Below are 20,557 nucleotides of genomic sequence, written 5' to 3' on the forward strand. Positions count from 1 at the left end.
CATCTGTAGGCAGAGGGGTGTTTACCATGCTGTCTCTTTGTCCTTTTAATAAGCAATTCCAAGGTAATCAACATTTTACCCTGGTGAAGAATTTTGTAGAAAACATGCCCAGCCAAGTTGTCTTCTGTTACCTGGCGACAGGAATAAATGAGGAAAAAGCAGACTGCTTTCTGGTGTTTGTAAGCTCATTGCCTCCTCATTTGGCATTATTATGGGATGGGAGACAGTCTAGGGAGGAGATTAAGGGATGGGGTTTCAGAGTTAATCTGTCAATGCTTCTGTCTTGGATCTTCCAGTTAATGACTATGGGACCTTGGGCAAGTTGACCTTGTGTAATCTCATCTGTAAAATACAAATAATTACAATAGCTCTCTCTGCTGCTTTGAGAACTGAATGATATAATCATGCCATGTGTACCACTTAGTAAATGTTAGCTGATTGCTACTCTTATTATTGTTATCATCAATATATCCTCATCATCAGATGCCTTGGTGGGTAGAGATTAATATACGTTTAATGGCCTCATCCATTGCTGGTCTTAATATCTTATACATACTCTATGCTGAATATATACTTTTAAAAATAAATCAACACTGAAGGCCCTTGGATTTATGCCAACAATTCCAAAGGCTCTAGAACAGAGTTACAGATTTCTTTCATTGAATTACGCATATGAAGGATTTCATTTGCCAGACAAAGTAAATTTGTTTTCAGACCTCTCTGCACTTACAATATGAATTAGTCTCTGAAAAACAACCTCATTTTTGAAAAACATACTCTTTGTTCTGAATTTTATCACTAACAACATGAGGTTCTAGGCTTTGGAATGCACCCAGCTGTTATTTAAAGATGCATAGAGAAGAATAAAATATAATTTGACCTTGCATCTGTTTATTACCTTTACTTTTCTCGCAGTAAGACACAGAAGCAGCAGAAACCCGTACAATTACAATGTCATGTTTTGATTTTCATCTTTTCTGCAATCTTACTGAAGTTACTTGGATCCTTTTTCCTCTTTTCCATCTCCTTTCCTCCCTTCAGCCAATTAAATAAGTGTAATTGGGTTCTAACTTTGTGTATATGAAGTGTTTTGTTTTAGTAATATCAATTCATAGAACTTTATGCCCTAAAATCAATTTTCTGCTCTCATATCCTCTTCTTAATATTGTCAGTACTCAGGAAGTAATTATTTTAGTTCTCTGACTGACTGTTGGTATTGCCTTTTGAAGAGTTTTGTATCCCAGGCACCTAACTGTCCTTGTGTGGCATAATTGCCTAACCTCGAATCAAGGACTTGTGCTGCTTTGGAAAACAGAGCTCTTTCAACTCCTGCATCCCTTTAGGATGGTTTGAGATGGGTAGTTATGGCTTTAAGTACAGTTTAGATTTTCTTGAAAGAATAGCTTTCATCTTCTGTTGTAATTAATGCTCAATTCATATTTTCCAACAGACACATGATTTAAAAAGCATAATATTTATGTATTTTAGTTCTGACAATTTTTAAAATATGCAGCGTACTAAGTGACATAAAATGCTTGGACACTGTAGGACTGTGATCTAGCAGGAGCAGGGAGGCAAAAGAGTGCAGATCCATACTTGGACGTGTGAAACAACTGAAAGCTTTTGTTGGCAGGGAAGGTGCAGCAGTTTCATAGGCAGAATTTATTTGCCTTTTATTAACGCAAATGTCTGAGGACTAGATCTGCCACCTCTTAATCCTTAAAGTTTGTCAGTCCTCTTAAGCAATGTCTGTAGGTGCTAATGTCCTTTCAGGAGGAGCTATAAGGGTCAGTAGGATATAAAAAAGAAAACAAGAGGAAATGGAGCCAGTGGTAGGATGGAGTGACATCCTTAATGGCCCAGAAAGATCCTTCACCCACCATCGCACGCTGGGTGAAGTGGTGAGCCATGCCCACCTTTGCTGCTGTGCGATGTTCTGATGATAACGATGTTAATCACAGCCAGGGAGGGCCTTCTGCCTGGAAGGTGACCTTGAAGACGTTTTAGCTTTGACACCAACTTGCAGGACTAGTCACAGCCCCCCCAGCCTCATCCTTTGCTGGTCTTTTTTCTTCCCCATTATAATAGTCATTATCCTTATTCCCCTGTCTAAGCCCTCTTTTGACTCTTCTAAATTCTAAAACTTTTTAAAAGTTCTGATGAAGTGCTATTCAGGGGACAGTTGATGTACACACATTCTTTCCCCCTCCCCCTTCCTCACCACCACCTTCTTACTTTCTTATCACACTGCTGGATTCAGTTACTTATTTCATGATGTCTGTTGTGTTATGTCATCTGCCAGCAAACACTTCAAGGATGGATGAAGGTATATGATCTTCCTCTCTCCAGCTAGATAAGTAGCCTAAAATGTCTTATATTCAACAGAACTTATAGGGCTTAAGATGATAAGTTTTTATATTCATCTTTAGAACAAATGTGTGAATGGAATAGAAGCCAATTCTCCTTCTTTCAGATAATCAGCTTTTAAAAATTCCTTTCTTTGCTAACTCATCCTAATAATTTATAAGAGAAAAAATGTAGCCACATTATCCACCAAAAGAATATATCTGAACTGTGTCACTTTATGATTTTGGTAGACTCCATGACGTTCCCCTCATGCTTTCTGAAAAGTGAAGGCAGACTTCCCTGGTGGCGCAGTAGTTAGGAATCTGCTTGCCAATGCAGGGGACACGGGTTTGAGCCCTGGTCCGGGAAGATCCCACATGCTGTGGAGCAACTAAGCCCGTGCGCCACAACTACTGAGCCTGCACTCTAGGGCCCGTGAGCCACAACTACTGCGCCCGCATGCTGCAACTACTGAAGCGCCTAGAGCCCGTGCTCCGCAACAAGAGAAGCCACCGCAATGAGAAGCCCACGCACCGCAACGAAGAGTAGCCCCTGCTCGCCACAACTAGAGAAAGCCCGTGTGCAGCAACGAAGACCCAATGCAGCCAAAACTAAATACATAAATTAATTTTTTTAAAAAAGTGAAGGCATACAGTGAATAGGGATCTGTTTTCTTTTACCAAATATGAACATTGGGAGTTTAGTGCTTCTAAAGCCCCCATTTCCCTAAGCAATAAGATTGTCTTATATTTACATTGCTTCAGCTTTCTGGCTGTTTCTGCTTTTCCTCTTGTTTTATGTCTCACTTAATACTAAGCCAAGCCAAGCCCCTGGAGAATTCCACCAATAAAAAGAGAATGCTTGGAAAGTCCCAGAAATTATAAATTGGATGAGTAAGAAGTTGTCAGCTTTCAATTACAGCTGTGATAAAAGCACAACTAGAACAGTAGATACTGAGTTGAATATTGTCTCTCCTTACTTCCTCCTGCTTAGAGATTAATCTTCTCCGGGAGCAATTCAGTCAACTATTCCTCTATTGCTAGGCATCAACTTTGGTTCCAAATTTGTATAGCTGCAAACAATGGTGATGTGCCCATTAAAAAATATATATATATTCTCAAGGAGCAAAGAATGAAATCTGTTAAATTATATATATCACAACATTTACTCTAATATATAGGTCCTGTATAGCATTGGGATCTAAGAAATGAAGACTTGGAATGACCTCAAGATTTAGAGACTCCAGTCACTGTTCTCCTCCTTGATTTTTCTTTCCTTCTCTTTACTTCTTTCCCCTTAGCTCTTAGGGTATTTCTTCTGTGTTTAACAAAGAGCAACTTGCTTATGTAGCAAATGATTTTTGCATTTCATTTGGAGAGTGTCGTGTTAAAGTGTAGAAAGAATCAATGCATCTCTCTCTCTGGAATATAAACTGTATGCCCTTTAGCCATTTTTATTTCTTGAGACTCTACATATGTAATTTATGGCGAAACAAAAGAAATCTTTGGCTTCCTTAAACTAATTCTTAAAACTTCCTGTGTCTTAATTCACTCCTTTATTTCTCGCTTTTCTTTGACTTCTGAGATTTAATTATTTTCCAGTGGGATACTTGCCAAGCTTGAACTGGACATCTGGTTAAGATTTCATATTTTTCTCAAGTGAGAGATGACAGAACTGCTCGTGGGAGCTGGGCAAAGTGTTCTTAAAAGAAGGGCAGAAAAGACAGAAGAAATGGGTTCTGTGCAAGAACTTAAGTGACCAAAAGCTAAAGGCAATCTTTAGGAATCTGAGAAGAACACTTAAAACACTATATGTCAGATACCATTTCAAATCTCTTATGTAAATTATCCCATTTCTTCTTCACAGCAAAACTATGCAAAAAATTTGAGGCTTAAATTTAGTAAGTTGCCCTAATCACTCAGTTCATAAAGGTGGCAGAACTGGGAGCAAAACCGAGCTTTTCTGACTCTAGAACCTTTGCTTGTCATTGCATGATACTGTTTTCTAAAAGTTATTTAGCATTAAGAGAGTTTTCAGAAAAATCCCAACTTAACTGCCTTCTTCTCATGTGAAACAATGTCTCTTTTAGAAGACTTTGGTATTGATGAGCTTGAAAGGATGAGCAGACGAGGTGTCATATTCCAATCAGCATGCTAGGATAGATGGCTGGGATCCTGCGTGTCACTTACTAGGTACTCGGTTGAATAAATGAATGATGTCACGTGTGACTGATTGATGCTGTTATATGGCTGTCTACCTGCACTCTTAGCTTTTGTAGCTACGATTATCTTTGTTATACCTAGGGCTACACTCACAAACGAAGCAAATGTATGAAACTCTGTTCATGTTATTAAACTTTTAATGAGAGGGTAAAAAATAAAGAATCCTTTTAAAAGTCAAATAATTCATTGAAAACAATGCAAGTAACACATGCAATTGTCACTTCTCTCTTCTGAGAGAAGAATTTGACTCCATCTGTGCCAGACACACAGCTGGAGGATGAACACATGGAGACCTTCATGTGGCTGCTCCCGAGGCCCTAACATCCAAATAAGTCCTTGAAAATTGAAGTGGGGCGTTAAATGTAGCGTCTCACAAAATTGAATTCCCATAAGTCACATGGCAGTATATCACCAGCAAATGATGGTCACAGTAAAGACAACAACAGTCGTTGTAAAATAACAAAAGTGCAATTTTTTTAATTGAATGTTCTTATTTAGTTATTTTTCATGTATATTTATTTATTTTTGCCTGTGTTGGGTCTTCATTGCTGCGTGCGGGCTTTCTCTAGCTGCACTGAGCAGGGGCTACTCTTCGTCGTGGTGCACGGGCTTCTCATTGTCGTGGCTTCTCTTGTTGCGGAGCACGGGCTCTAGGCCTGCGGGCTTCAGTAGTTGTGGCACACGGGCTCAGTAGTTGTGGCTCACAAGCTCCAGAGCGCAGGCTTCAGTAGTTGTGGCACGCGGGCTCAGTAGTTGTGGCTTGCGGGCTCTAGAGCGCAGGCTCACTAGTTGTGGTGCAGGGGCTTAGTTGTTCTGCAGCATGTGGGATCTTCCCAGGCCAGGGCTCGAACCTGTGTCCCCTGCACTGGCAGGTGGATTCTTAACCACTGCGCCACCAGGGAAGCCCCAAAAGTGCAATTTATTGCCTTCTTACAATCTGCTTGACATTATGCTTTACATGGATAGTCTGCTATCTCATCCAGTCCTGGTTTTCCCTGATTTGGTCATGTTTAGTCATGTACACTACTGGAAAGAGAATGTGATGAGTAAAGCCTATTTAAACTTAGTCCTTGTATCTTATCTTAGATAGTATGTTTACCCTTTAAGATAGAGGTGGTACCATGCTGGGGAGGTGGGGAATGGGGGTGAATTAATCTCTGACTCAGTAGTCAAAGCCTGAGGAGGTTAACTTAGTAGTCAAATTTCCACTTCAATTAAAAATATTTTTAAAGTACTTTTATCTGTTATGGAATTTGTTTAGATTCAAATGCTTTTCTGGATTTATTTATACCAAAGCCAATGTTTTGTGTAATTCACTGTACAAAGACAAAACAATAGGTGTTAATAAGGCTATATACAGTACCATGTATTTTCAGGTTATAATTTAAGATACTGTTGCCAAAGTCACCTTGAGGATTTAAAAAATCATCCTAAACTCAGAACAGGTTGCCAGAAATAAATAACTTATCTATAAAATTGTATTATAGCATTTTTAAAATTTTATTTATATTTCATTTATTTATTTATTTTGGCTGCATTGGGTCTTCGTTGCTGCGCGGGCTTCTCATTGCAGTGGCTTCTCTTGTTGCAGAGCACGGGCTCTAGGGGGCACCGCCTTCAGTAGTTGTGACTCACAGGCTCTAGAGCTCAGGCTCAGTAGTTGTGGTGCATGGGCTTAGTTCCTCTGTGGCATGTGGGATCTTCCTGGACCAGGGATCGAACCCATGTCCCCTCCATTGGCAGGTGGATTCTTAACCACTGCACCACCAGGGAAGTCCCGTATTATAGTATTATTGAATGTAGTAATGTGCTAAATTTATGTAAAAACTTGACTATTGAAAGAACTACTATTTGTAGATATCATATCAAAGTGTAATTGGCTTATCTTTTGGTTCAAGGTGCATTTAGTATCTCCTGAATGCAAGAATGTATTATTTACTGAGAACATGCAGAATTATCACTGAATTAGATGTGTTTGTCTTTGTGGCCGACATCATTCATTTAGCTGAAGTGAATAGTTTATCACCATTTAAAGATCGTGAAACACCTATATGAATCATTAAGTTAAATTTTAGCAGGGTGTACTCTCTTGATAGGGACCCACATTTCTGAGACTCTGATATTCATGTAACCAGAAGAGTTATTCATTAGCAAATGTGGATGATAAATACAGTCGCAACCCTAGATTGCATTTGCTGGTGTTGACCTAGAAGCGATGTGATTCTGTTTGTGAAATACCCGAGGAGGCTGTTGAACCAGTAAACATTATTGATAAAAGGGTTAATGTGATTCTTAATACATTGTATTAGATTATTTTCCCAGTGGTTTATAGAATTTTTGAATTTCACAGTCCAAAAAAAAATTTTTGCCAAGAATGAATACTTAAAAAAAAGAACTTCTGTTTTTACCATAATTTCATAAAACACTGGGCAAGAAAAATACCTGGCATATAGTCATCCTGACTCAATAAACGTTAGTTGAATAAATGGGCGGGTGAATGAACAACAAAAAAGTTGTGATGATATAATTTTAGAATAAATGAAAGCCTTTAAATGGAATATACTTATTTTTAGGAAAAACTAAATCCATTGTCCTTAATGTTGCAATTTCCCCATGGCCCAACACACTCTTCATGACATACCATGAGCCCACAGGTTGACTGGTTGCTACATAACTAGCCACTAGGTAGTTCAAAGTTAGCTGTATTCTGGATGTGCTTCATATCCCTTTGTCTACCCACCATGGACAATTCACTTCTAGCCATTTACAGAGCACCTACTCTGACCCAAACATGTAGTAGTCTAGGGTTTGAGGATGCCACAATGATTAAGACACAGCCCAGGCTCTCAAGCAGAGTGACTTAGTTGGGGAAAGAGATGTGCTCCCCCAAGCAAATAAACCCATATTACGCTACAGTGTGGTGTCACAAAAAGACTGCCGATCGCTAGGTGTATGGGTGACAGAAAGAAAATAAAAAATGTACTCTGTGATGAACATGGAAGTTGAGTGTTGGAGAAGGTGACATTTTACTATAACTTTAGAGTCTTTTCCAATCTCTTGTGGCCTGTGTTTCTAAGTAAACATGTTGCTTTTGGATCAGAAGCCAAAGTTGTGTGGCCTTGGGGAAGTTACTGAAGTAACTTCAGTCTCAATTCTTGCACTGTAAATCACTTACAGAGTGATTGTGAGGACAGTATTGTATAATATTTGTAAAGTTAGTACAGTGGCATATAGCAAGTAAGCTACTAGCATAGCTAGTAGAGCCTGTTTGAACAGCAAAAATAGTCTGTATGATACTATATACCATAACATCTTACAGAAAAAACCTGAATGAACTTTTTTGGCCAACCCAATATAATGGTAGATACATCTGACAAAATCTGTGGAATGTTCAACATCAAGGTGAACCCTAATGTAAACTATGGACTCTGGATAATAATGATGTATTAGTGTACATTCATCAATTGTAACATCTGTTCCTTTCTCGATAATTGATGGTAGAGCAAAGTTGTGTGTTGGGGGGCAGAGAGTATATGAGAACTCTGCACTTTCTGCTCAGTTTTGCTGTGAACCTAAAACTGCTTTAAAAAATAAATCTCTTTTTTTTAAAGACGATCCAATTAAAAAATAGACAAAGGATTTGGATAGACAGTTCTCCAAAGAAGATAGGCACATAGACAATAAGCGCGTAAAAATATGTTCAACGTTATAAGCCATCATGGAAATGCAAGTCAAAATCACAATAAGATACCACTACACAGCCATTAGGACAAGTGTAACAAAAAAGATAGAGAATAACAAGGGTTGCTAAGGATGTGGAACAATTAGGACCCCCTACTCTGTTGGTGGGAATGTAAAATGGGGCATCCTCTTTGGAGAAGAACCTGGCATACAGTATAGGGTTACCATGTGATCCTGCCATTCTACTCCTAGTTGTAAACCTAAGAGAAATGAATACATATGTCCACACAAAAATTTGTATATGAATGTTAATAACATTATTCATTATAACCAGGAAGTGAAAACAACTCAAGTGTCCATCAACTGATGCATGGATAAACAAAATACAGTATGTCCATACAATGGAATATTATTTGGCAGTAAAAAGCAGTGAAGTACCGATACATGGCATTACGTGGATAAACCTTGTAAACATTATGCCAAGTGAAAGAAACAAGTCACAGTGGCCCATATCTTATATGACTCTATTTATATGAAATGCCCAACATAGACAAATCTACAGAGACAGAAAGTTGATCAGTGCTTGCCTAGGGGTTGCCTCGGGGTTATGGGCAGATTGGAAGTGATAGCTAAGGAGTGTAGGGTTTCTTTTGGGAGTGATGGACATGTTTTAAAATTGATTGTGATGATGGGATGCACAACTCTGTGAATATATTATAGACTAGAATATATATAGAACTATGCACATTAAGTGGGTGAATTATACTATAATAGGACCACTCCTTTCTGAGACTGACCATATGCCCAGTGGTTAATAGCCAAATGATTATTTGGGCATTAACATTATGTAGCATCTTATATTGGCAATGTGGGTTTACAGTGTTAAGCTCTATTTTTTGTTTTCGTTTTTAATTAATTTATTTTTTTTTGTCTGTGTCGGGTCTTAGTTGCGGCATGCGGGGTCTTCGTTGAGGTGCATGGCCTTCTTTCTAGTTGTGGCCCGCGGGCTCCAGGGCACGTGGGCTCTGTATCTGTGGCACACGGACTTAGTTGCCCGCGGTATGTGGGGTCTTAGTTCCCTGACCAGGGATGGAACCCGTGCCCCCTGCATTGGAAGGTGGATTCTTTACCACTGGACCACCAGGGAAGTCCCTGTTAAGACTCTGTCGTTCCTAGTCTCCCAGTCCATTTATAAGATTTGTTGTTGTTGTTGTTTGTTTCCTTTTTATTAACATACATATACTTAACCTACAATGAAATATACATATCTTAAATGTTTAGTTTGATGCATTTTGACAATGTATATATTCATGTAAAAACAAGATATAGAACATTTTCATCACCCCAGAAAGTTTCCTCCTACTCCTTTCCAGTCAGTCCTCTCCCCTTCCCCTTTCTGATTTCTATCATTATAAGTGAATTTCCTCTATTCTTGAACCTCATGTAAATTAAGTCACTCAGTGTATGTTTTTTGTGTCTGGCTTTTCTCACTCAACTTAATGCTTTTGATATTAATCCACGTTGTTTTATGTGTCAGCAGCTCATTCCTTTTTATTGTCAAGTAGTGTTTCACTGTATCTACAATTTACTTATCCATTCTCCTGTTGATGGACAGGTTGTCCCCAGTTTTTGGCTATTGTGAATAAGACTGCAATGAACATTTTGGGCGATATATGTTTTCATTTGTTGTGGGTGGATCCCTAAGAATTGTGGGGACATAGGGTAGATATGTGTATAACTTTATAAGATCTGTCAGACTATTCTCCAACCGGGTTTTACCATTTATATTCCTGCCTGCAAAATGAGAGTTCCAGTTGCTCCATATCCTCACCGACATTTGATGCTGTCATTCTTTTTATTTTAGTGATTCTAGTGGGTGTGAAGTGGCATCTCATTGTGATTTTAATTTGCATTTCCATATTAACTAATGAGGTTGAGCTTCTCACGTGCTCATTATATATATATTTTTGTAAAATCTATTCAATTGTTTTCAATTTTGGGGGGTTGGGACTTCAGCATGACGCTGGCCAGTTTGCAGGGTTCCTGGTTACTTCCCAGAGACAAAATGACCTAGGAACATGGCTTTTGGAGCTTGATGTCATGCCTGTCTCACAACTCCACGATTAGAACTCAAAATATAAACTTGCGAATAGACCACAGTAGCTCCCCGAGATATAAATGGTAATGTAGAATTGGATGTAAATTTAGCCTGGTAGCCATACATTAGCAGTTTTATGTAACATTACTTCAGTTCTTTATGAGAACCTAAAGAAGCCCAGGAATTGTTTTTCAGAGAGGCAGTTGAGAGTAATAATTTGGAACTTGAACTCTGGAGTCAGATACTGTAGTTATATTTCTACCTCTGCCATTTACTGTGTCTTCTCTGGGTCTTACTCATATCTCTGGGCTTCAGTTTCTTCATCAAAAAATAAGGAAGAAAGTAACAGTAACTATACCCAAGGCTGTTGTTAAAATTAAAGGAATTAATACAAATGAAGCATTTAAAATAATGCTGAATTCATAGAATATGCTGTATGAAGGTTAGCTATTGTTATTATTGATTTTGAGTTGATGGCCTGGCGTGATTAGGTGCTCAAAAGTGTAGATTTTCCTTGGCAAGTAACCAGCCTTTATCTGGATAGCCATTCATTCATTTAGCATCAATCTTAAACAGCTGCATAAAGTTTGATTCCATTTCTATAAAATTATCTAAGTGGTAACATTGCAGAGGTGGAGAACATACTAATGGTTGCCAGACATTAAGGATTTGGAGTGGGAGGCTATCAGGGGTTAGCATGAGGGAGTCCCTTTGTCATGATGGAACAGTCCTGTGCTTTGAGTGTGGTGGTGGTTACAGAGATCAGTACATGTGATAAAATTGCCTAAAAATACACACACACACACACACAAATGAGTGCACGTAAAAACTGGTGAAATCTGAATAAAGTCTATAGATTGTACTAATGTCAATGTCTTTGTCTGATATTGTACTTTAGTTATTTCTGTAGGATGAAACCACTGGGGGAATCTGGGTGAAGAGTACACGGGGACTCTCTACTATTTCTTGTTGCTGTTGATTTTTTCAGCAGCTTTGGTGAGATATAGTTCACATACCATACCATTCACTCATATTAAATCATACCATTCATTGGTTTTTAGTATATTCACAGATATATGCAATCATCACCATGGTCAATTTTAGACCATTTTTATCACCTCAAAAAGGAATCTCACACTTCAGTTAACATCCCCAACCCCCTAGATCCCCTCCAGCCCCTGGCAACCACCCAGTCTACTCTGTGTCTGTACATTTCCTTGTTCTGGATATTTCATATGAATGGAATCATATACTATGTGGTCTCTATATTATTTTGCAACTCTCCATGAGTCTATAATTATCACAAGATAAAAAGTTTAAAAATGAATGGCCGTGCTGCTCTGGGACAAGCAGTGTGCTGGGCCCAGTGGACACATGACTAAATGAAGCCACGATCATTGCCCCAAAGAGCCTAGAGGTTAGTGGGAAAGACAGAGAAGTTGAGGGACAATGAGAGCGTGTGTGACAAGTGCTCAGATGGAGGTAAAGTAGGAGCCTGCACAATACCAGGAGGAGTATAGCTTAGATTGGGGTGAGATCAGGCAGAGTTCCCCCAGAGGAATTGGTTAGCAGATTTTTAAAATGCATGACATGTGGAAAGAATCTGGGACCATGTGTGGACTGCAAGCTCCTGGGACATCTGTAGAACTAAACCCTTTCTCAAGACTTTTCCTCCTGTTGGCTGGAGTCTCCTGGCTACAGTGCTTAGTGGCCAGGCAGCCCTCATGTACTGTTTCTTCTCCCCAGTGTCCAACAAGCACCCGTTTGTGGACAGCAATCTTCTCTACCAGTTCAGAATGAACTTCCGGCGGAGGCGAAGACTGATGGAGCTGCTCAATGAAAAATCCCCCTCCTCCCAGGAAACTCATGACAGCCCCTTCTGCCTGAGGAAGCAGAGCCATGACAATCGGAAATCTACCAGTTTTATGTCAGGTATGTCAGTTCCCTTGTTTGTTTGATCATATAGATCTGTCTTTTGAGAAATAGCATAGTTGTAACTCACCTTTGTGAAATTCTGTTCTCCAGCAAATTTGTATTTATTGATAACCAAAATTTTATTTATTTATTTATTACTCCCCCCAAAAGAAACCATACACACATACAACCAGATTGTTCCTGTGCAGCCAACATACATGCTAAGAAGTCTGTTTTATAACACTATGTATTTGAATTATAGAAGACCACTCAAGCTCTCACTCCTACCTTATTTACTTTTCATTTACAAACAATCCTTACATATCGTTAATTATCCAGTTTTCTAAGTCACAGCATTGAGAAGCTATATATTTTAAGGATGAATGAAGTCTTCTTAGGGCATATACAACTAAAAGGCAACCGATTATCATTCCATCACACAGAACAAATTAAAACTGTGAAAGGTAGACACGGGTGCTCAGAAGGCACAGCCTGGGACATTATATGTTAGGTCAGTCTGTCCCATATTGACAACTAACCTGGACAGAAATGATGACTGATGTTCGCAAAGATAACCCCATTTAAACAAAATATAAAATAATCCCATTCACCCGGAAAAGGTTAACTTGATGTGTCATTCTGTGTAAGTGGGTGAGGTGCTTAACAGGATGTCTTCAACTCCTCTGAAAACTTGACATTGACTTGAGAAACTGATTGGCCTAAGGTTTGGAAGTTATGGCCTTCACCCGAAACCCAGAGCAAAATGAAAATGTGTCTTGGTTATGAATAGGAGCAGACCGTGAGAACACTTACAACTAGATGTATTGAGAACGTTCTGTGCCCTTGGCACAGACCCAAGCTTAGTTGCGTACATTTTCTCGTTTAATTCTATTACTCTTCGAGGAAAGACTTTTCTTATCTCCATTTTACAGATGAAGAAACTGAGGCATGGAGAAGTTGAGTGGCTTACCCAAGGTCACATAGCTAGAAAGTGATGGACAGGGCTGGGTCTTGCACCAGTTCTGTCTTATCCCAGTGCTTATATTATACCGGCTCCTACCCAACCTTCTACATCCCAGGTTCCTCAGACACAGCTGGGATGGAGCAGAGAAGGAGCCAATAGCCACTCCAGGAAAGTAAACACTAGCCAAGGGTCAGGAGCCTAGGCCTGTGCTTAGATGCGCACCAGCTGTGTGTCCCTAAGGCTGCCGTCTCCTGCAGATGCAGAGGAACCGTTCACGTCTTCGCTGGTACTGAGGTTTGCCTGTTTTTCAGTGGGCCCCGTAGACGTGAACAAGTGATGATGATGAGAAGGATACAGTAACCATGGTCACCATAAAAGCCAGCCTTGATTTTATGCTTCCCATGTGCCGGGCACTGAGCAGAGCACTCTCCATGGTTTCTTTCATTGGATCATATGCCTTAAGGGCTCTCTTTCCCTCGTTGAGAGCCAGCCAACTCCATAGTGGAGAGAACGAGATCATATCACTGAAGCTGCTGCCTCACATACACCTTCAAAGCCTGAAGTTGTGCTCTGTGTTTTAATCTCCTTCTGTGGCTCTGGGTGATTAAAGATTTAATCTTCAACCAGGAGGCACTTATCATCACTGTTAACTCATTAAGCGTCTCGCCAGCACTTAATTTACATCCTCTCAGGGATGCTTAGTGTGGACTCGGTAGTTCTTAAAATAATATTTTATGTAACTGAGTACTTTTAAATATATAATCCACTCCTTGCACCAGTCCCATGAGATGGCATTCTGCCCACTTTACAGTTGGGGAAACTGTACGTTTAGAAAACCGGAGGGAATGGCCCCAGGCTGTGCTATTCGTCGGGCAGAGCTGCCACTCAAACCCTTGCTTTTCCGACGCCAAGGCCAGAGTGCTTTATCCCGGCACACGTGACCTGCCTCACTGTACCTGGCAGCTGAAAGCCGGCGTGCATGCTCTGGGGAGCCGAGACCATCACCGTCGGTGACTCTGTGTGTTCCCGGCCCACAGTCAGCCCCAGCAAGGAGGTCAAGATCGTGTCTGCCATGCGGAGAAGCAGCATGAGCAGCTGCGGCAGCAGCGGCTACTTCAGCGGCAGCCCCCCCGCCAGCGGCAGCCCCCCCGTGCTCTGCAACCCCAAGTCTGGTGAGTGGCTGACAAGCGGCCCCGTCTCTGACCGTGACTGTGGGGGACCTGGGCCTGTGTGCAGGCGGGGCTCCCCGGGAAGCGGATTCTCAGGCAGAGGGAGACTAGCGTGGGAGCATCTTGTTACATTGTGCTCTTGGGGGACAGCACCCCTTGGATGCAAGGGAAGGACGTGGGTTTGGGCCGAGGGAGAATTGGGCTGCAGTGCAGTCCCCGTGAAGGCTGCGGCTCACCCCAGGTGGAGCTCTGGAGTTGGGATGGTCTTTGAGAGTTGTCCCGATTTGGGGTGAGGTGGCCAGGCTTTTATACCCTCACCTTGATCAGTCATTGGATGTTGGCTGCCCCTGGGAGGAAGGCGTGACCTGGGGAAAGCGGCTGTCTTTGGAGAGAGAGTTCCAAGGACAGTTGAGAACACTGGCTGTCTGAGGGCTGTCTGCTGTTAGCAGTCCCAGCACTGGGAGGAAACACTCAGTCCTGAAGGAAGGTTTGAGCAGCAAACAGCAGGGGAGATAGCGCTGTCCCAGACTGCAACTGATGCAAAGATCTGTTGGGTCTCTGCACCCCTAAGGAAGAAGCTTGGATCTCTGCAAACCTAGCCATCCCTGCAGTGGACTGTTGGTGCCTTGTGGTTTCAAACTCTACTCACCAACCTCCATGGCTTTTACATTCCAGAAAAAAAACCTAGGCACAAAGATTGTTAATGAACTTGTACTTAGATCTAATCAGTTCTTCAAGCCCCACAGGAACCTGTAACCCATCGATACCACCACCTTCTCACTGTGCTCACCCACCTCCTTTCCAGGATTAGCTTGCCTGGTCCATCGTGATAACCATGGCCGTGAAAACACCTTCCACTCCATTTGTTTAGTGCCCTGTCTACCCTCAGTTCCATGTATCACCTTCAGGGAAGGCACTTTGTTCCTTTGTTCATGCCGTTTCCTTATTACCAGATGTTGGGGATACAAAGATGAGAGGTCATGACCCCATCCCTCAGTGAGCACATCATCTCTTTGAGGAAAAAAAAATGCACTCATGAGAATAAGGACAAATAGATGTTGTTGAAGGGCTTTGAGAGAAAATAGTCATCTAATGCTGTTGTCTAGGTATTTTTCTTCATCTAACTTTTTCTTTTCTTCTTTTTTTGCTGTCTTCTGGAGGGTTAGCTCTAAGAATAAAGTTGTAACCTGCAAGTAAATGAAGAAATTTGCTTCCACACTGTCTCTGGCTGGAAAATCTTCCAGAACCCATATATTACCAGGTTTTTCAATTAATAGAGCACTGCTGATAAGGTAGAATGAGAAGAACTATATTGTTTGAAATAGCATGTTTGAAGCCCTGGTAGAAATCTGATACGTCCAAGTTAGAATCAGAAGCGTTCAATTTCAGGAAAGGGTTAATTGTGCTAAAGCCATTTTACATGTTTTTGATTGCTTACCAGAGTAGAAGGAGGAACAAAGTGTTAATTGCTTAAATTACACATTCATCTTCCCTGAGGTAGGTTTGCATTGTTTCCTCTTTCTCCTTAGCCCTCCACTCAAAGGGAAAATATTACTGATATGCAGACAGAAAAGAAAGGTCAGGTTGCCTTTTTTGGGTCTCTAAGGACCAAAGCTGTCAGGACTTCATTGTGGTTCATAAGTCCTACCTCTTACCTGTATTCTGACAAGCTTCTCTTTCACTCTAAGAGGGTTCCCAAGATGCAGGGAGCTCATCTGTGATTTTTTTTCTCTCAAGCAGGTAAGCAGGCTTCACAGTAAGGCATTTAAAATTAATCATTAGATATCCATCAGGATATATTTTTTAACACTGTATATAAATGCCCTAATTCAGATAAAGAAAGTGCTACAGAAAGTAACATGATCAGTATCATTGTGATGAGTAAATAAGTTCCCAAGGATATGAAAAGAGTAAGCTAGAAATAATTCCCTAGGTTTCAAAGTTTCTACATTTTTTAACATAAGAGAGAAAGTGTATTAAATGATCAGTATTGTTGCCAAATATTACAATATAGTGTGATTCAAAACCACAATGAGATATTACCTCATCCCTGTCAGAATGGCCATCGTCAAAAAGAACACATATAACAAATGCTGGAGAGGGTGTGGAGAAAAGGGAGCCCTCTTGCACCGTTGACAGGAATGTAAATTGGTGTAGCCACTATGGGAAACAGTACGGAGGTTCCTTAAAAAAGAATTAAAAGTAGAACTACCATGTGATCCAGCAATTTCACTTCTGAGTATTTATCGAAAGGAAATGAAAACACTAATTTGAAAAGCTCTCTGTACCCCATGTTTATTGCAGCATTATTTATAATAGCCAAGACATGGAAACAACCTAAGTGCCCATCAATGGTTGAATGGATAAAGGAAATGTGGTACTTTTTTTGTATGTATATAAATACACACACACACACACACACACACACATACATATACACACGTACACAACGGAGTATTATTCAGCTATAAAAATGAAGGAAATCCTGCCATTTGCAACAAAATGAATGAACCTTGAGGGCATTGTGCTAAGTGAAGTAAGTCAGGCAAAGAACAACAAATGTCATATGATCTCACTTGTATGTGGAATCTAACAAAAAACTCATATATACAGAGAACAAATTGGTGACTGGCAGAGGGGGGTTGGTCGGTGGGCGGGGATTGGTGGTTGGGTGGACCAGATGGGTGAAAGGGGTCAAAAGGTACAAATTTCCAGTTTATAGGTAAGTCCTGGGGAATGTAATGTACAGCAAGGTGACTATGGTTAATGATACTGGGTTGTGTATTTGAAAGTTGCTAAGAGAGTAGATCTTAAAAGCTCTCATTTCAAGAAAAAGAAAAGTTTGTAGCCATGTGAGGTGATGATGTCAACTGGAGTAGTTGATCATTTCATAATATATGCACCATTATGTTGTAACCTGAAACTAATATAATGTTATATGTCAATTATATCTCAATAAAAATAGGGAAAAAGTGTAATAAAAATAAATGGTCGATATTGTCAAATATCACAAGTACAGTGTGATTCCTACATCCACGTTCATAAACCCCAGAGGGGCTTGTGTGGGTAGGGGCCTGGAGGCAGTTGAGTGACAGGGAATAAAAAGGTCAGAATCCTCAACCATGGACCCCTTCTCTTTGCATTGGCAGGCGGACTCTCAACCACTGCGCCACCAGGGAAGCCCGAGTTTAAATCTTAATTCTACTTCCTGTTGACTCTGAGGCCTTGGACACAAGCTATTTAACTTTTCTCAGATTCTGTTTCCTCCCGAATAGAATAGCGATAAGGATGAAATGAACCCATTAGTTCTTGTGATGATTAAATAATAGAATATATTTAAAGCGCCTAACATAGTACCTAGCACATGTTAATTATGCAGAAGAGTTCCCCAGTGTTACGATTCAAGGCAAAAGGCTGTGCGTACCCGCAATCTGGGGTATTAATAAGGAAATCCGTGAGGCTTTGGTGAATGGGGCGTGTATGGTATGATGGGGGAGGGGTTTGTATGGAGTGGAAACGGTTATCAGACGGCCAGAGTCAGAATTCCTTTTTTTTTTTTTAACATCTTTAAGGATTTCTCGTAATTTTGACATGTTGAATGCACATCAAGGTCTAAGAGAAAGAAATTCAGGAACTAGAAAACGTGGTCTTTTCCTTTATAGAAAAATGTCAAGCCACTGCTTACCCCACCCCTGGCACTCTTGCTTCCCCTCCCCCTGCTCCCGTCTCTGCTTTCTGTAGCTCTGTAAGTTAGGTTTAGGGTTATTTATGTTTGCTAATATTTTCTGCCTCTGTGCGGCTAGAATATAAACTGGGAGGCAGGGATCTTTGCCACTTTTGGTCACTGATGTCACACATGAGGCATTAAGTAAATATCTGCTGAATGAAAGAACAGAGGGCTCAGAAGGGTCTGTACCTTGACACTGTGTCTGTCTTACAGTGTTAAAAAGACCCGTCACTTCTGAGGAACTCCTGACTCCCGGGGCTCCGTATGCGAGGAAGACATTCACGGTAGGCTCATCATTTGGTTTTTCTCCCGTGCTGCTCGTTTGTCTGGGCCATGTCAACATGGCAGTGTGTCCATATGTAGCTTAGGGACGGAATTGAAAAGCTTCTCCCAATTTCCCTTTTGTTTTGAGCATGATTATAATAGTAGACTTCCTTGACCTTTAGGCACTAAAATGCATTAGGACTTGATATAATTCATTATTAATACAGCATTTAAAATTCCTTTTGATGTGTCCTTAAAAAAAGATTTCCATTATGTACTTATTCTAATATATTGACAGATTCAAAGGCAGATGGTAGAACAAATAATGCTAATGATCCCTTCTGCATTATAGTTAATTCTAAAAATTATTTAAGACATGAGGGAAGTCTTAAGATAGAGAAAACGATGGCATAGATTGTTCTACCATAAGGAATGACGTTTTTGACAACGTTATCGTGCCTTGAGTTATACAAGCACCTGATTTGGGCGCACTGCATAACTGTGATCACCTCCTGACCACCTGCCCTTTCTTGGAGGTCCTTCAGCCTTCCTTCTACTCCTAGGGTCCCACTGGTATTCTTTTCTTTTCTTTTTTTTTGGCCGCACCCTGAGGCATGTGGAACTTCCCTGACTGGGGATCGGACCCATGCCTCCTGCAGTGGAAGTACGGCGTCTCAACCGCTGGACCACTAGGGAAGTCCCCCACTGGTCTTCTTCAGACAGAATCCACGTTCTCTGCTTGACATCACCTCACCCACTTCCTGTCGACTTGACTCTGTCTCTTTGTCTCCTCACATCTACATTGACGTCTTCTTTAAAATACTGGTCATCTTTCCTGTAGTCTTCTAATTTTTGTTTTAATACCTCAGGGTGGGGAAAAAGCTTTCCACACTCATTTGTGCTAGGAACATTTGTCGAGGACTACTTCACGTTCTGAGCACTAAGGAATTAAAACAGGATGGGTCCAGTCCTAGCCAGTCAATATGAAAAAAGCACTGGTAATATGTCTGTATCAGGGAAAAGGTAAACTGGACATTTGGAAGTGCAATTAGGTATAATGAACTAAGAGCAGCAAAGCCTAAAGCCAATGAGGTACCTAATAAAGAACTTCTCAGACAAGCAAAAACTAATAAGAGTTCAGCGACACTAAAACCTGCCCTAAAAGTCTTTTTGAGAATGGTCACAAAAATTTCAGTTGCTTCCCTACTTTTCCTCAGTCTCCAGCATTCAAGAGACGTTGGATTGTATTTTTTAGCTGTATTTCTTTTTGGTTTTAAATATCAATGCCAGCATTGCTAGTAATTGACTGTGAATGGCTGTCGTCTCTATTTCAGTTGGGGTATGTATTAGAGACGTGTCTGGGAGCTGCCCAGAGAATGTAACTGGCAATTCTAATTATGATTCTATAAGGAAAGTCACCCTCCAGTTTCAAACAACTTTTGGACCAGAGTGAACTGGTCAACTGGAAGTGAACTGGACCAAAGTGAACTTTATGTACTTTTTCACTGTCTTTTCTTGGTACAGAAAATTGGGTTTCAAGAGAGCCAAGACTCTTCATGGTTTCCCCCATTAGTAATTTAAATGGTTACTTTAAACTTCAATGATTGTAAAGCAAATATACTCCAATAAAAAAAAAAAGTTCAGTGACGTATCAAGAGCATCAGGAAAGAATCCTTTGGATGCAGGGGAAGAGAAACTGGATCCGGAGGGAAATTTCAACCATATTTTTAAGATCTTCAGACTTCTCATTTGAGTCTGATATTCAACGGCATAGCAGCCTAAGAAAGAGGCCATCTGCCAGTTATTGATTGAGTAGTGACCTCACAGAAGAAGCTTCTTTCTGCCAAACAGGTGTTTCATGACCATGTTTTCCACACAGAGATATAAGCCTGTGTTTGTGATAGAAGAGTCCCGTTCCCCTGACAGGGTAGAGATGAAGTGGAGAAGAGGTATCTCATGGCATGCCTTTAGTCTTGGCTTTTCTCTGTCTTGGAAGGGCGGGCACACTGCCAGGGACCGTCTGCTGATGGCTAATTGTGGTTTTCCTCTCTAGATTGTTGGTGACGCAGTAGGCTGGGGCTTTGTGGTGCGAGGCAGTAAGCCATGCCACATCCAGGCCGTGGATCCCAGTGGCCCAGCAGCCGCTGCAGGAATGAAGGTACCTCCAGTACA

The 20,557-nt window shown here is 40.8% G+C and overlaps 1 protein-coding gene across 4 annotated transcripts in view; it reads left to right on the forward strand.

Annotated features, from left to right (window-relative positions):
- The window catches only part of DEPTOR (DEP domain containing MTOR interacting protein), a 146,433-nt gene that overhangs the window by 78,973 nt on the left and 46,903 nt on the right, over positions 1 to 20,557 (forward strand). For 3 of the 4 annotated variants that reach the window (XM_004265357.2, XM_033419896.2, XM_049700675.1), the window contains exons 5-8: positions 12,094 to 12,279; positions 14,263 to 14,397; positions 18,335 to 18,405; positions 20,439 to 20,543. In XM_004265357.2, coding sequence (XP_004265405.1) covers positions 12,094 to 12,279; positions 14,263 to 14,397; positions 18,335 to 18,405; positions 20,439 to 20,543 — 497 coding nt within the window. The remainder of the gene's footprint in view (positions 1 to 12,093; positions 12,280 to 14,262; positions 14,398 to 18,334; positions 18,406 to 20,438; positions 20,544 to 20,557) is intronic. The other variant, XM_033419898.2, reaches the window with a different exon arrangement.

Source organism: Orcinus orca, chromosome 17 (genome assembly GCF_937001465.1).
Source record: "Orcinus orca chromosome 17, mOrcOrc1.1, whole genome shotgun sequence".
NCBI lineage: Eukaryota > Metazoa > Chordata > Mammalia > Artiodactyla > Delphinidae > Orcinus > Orcinus orca.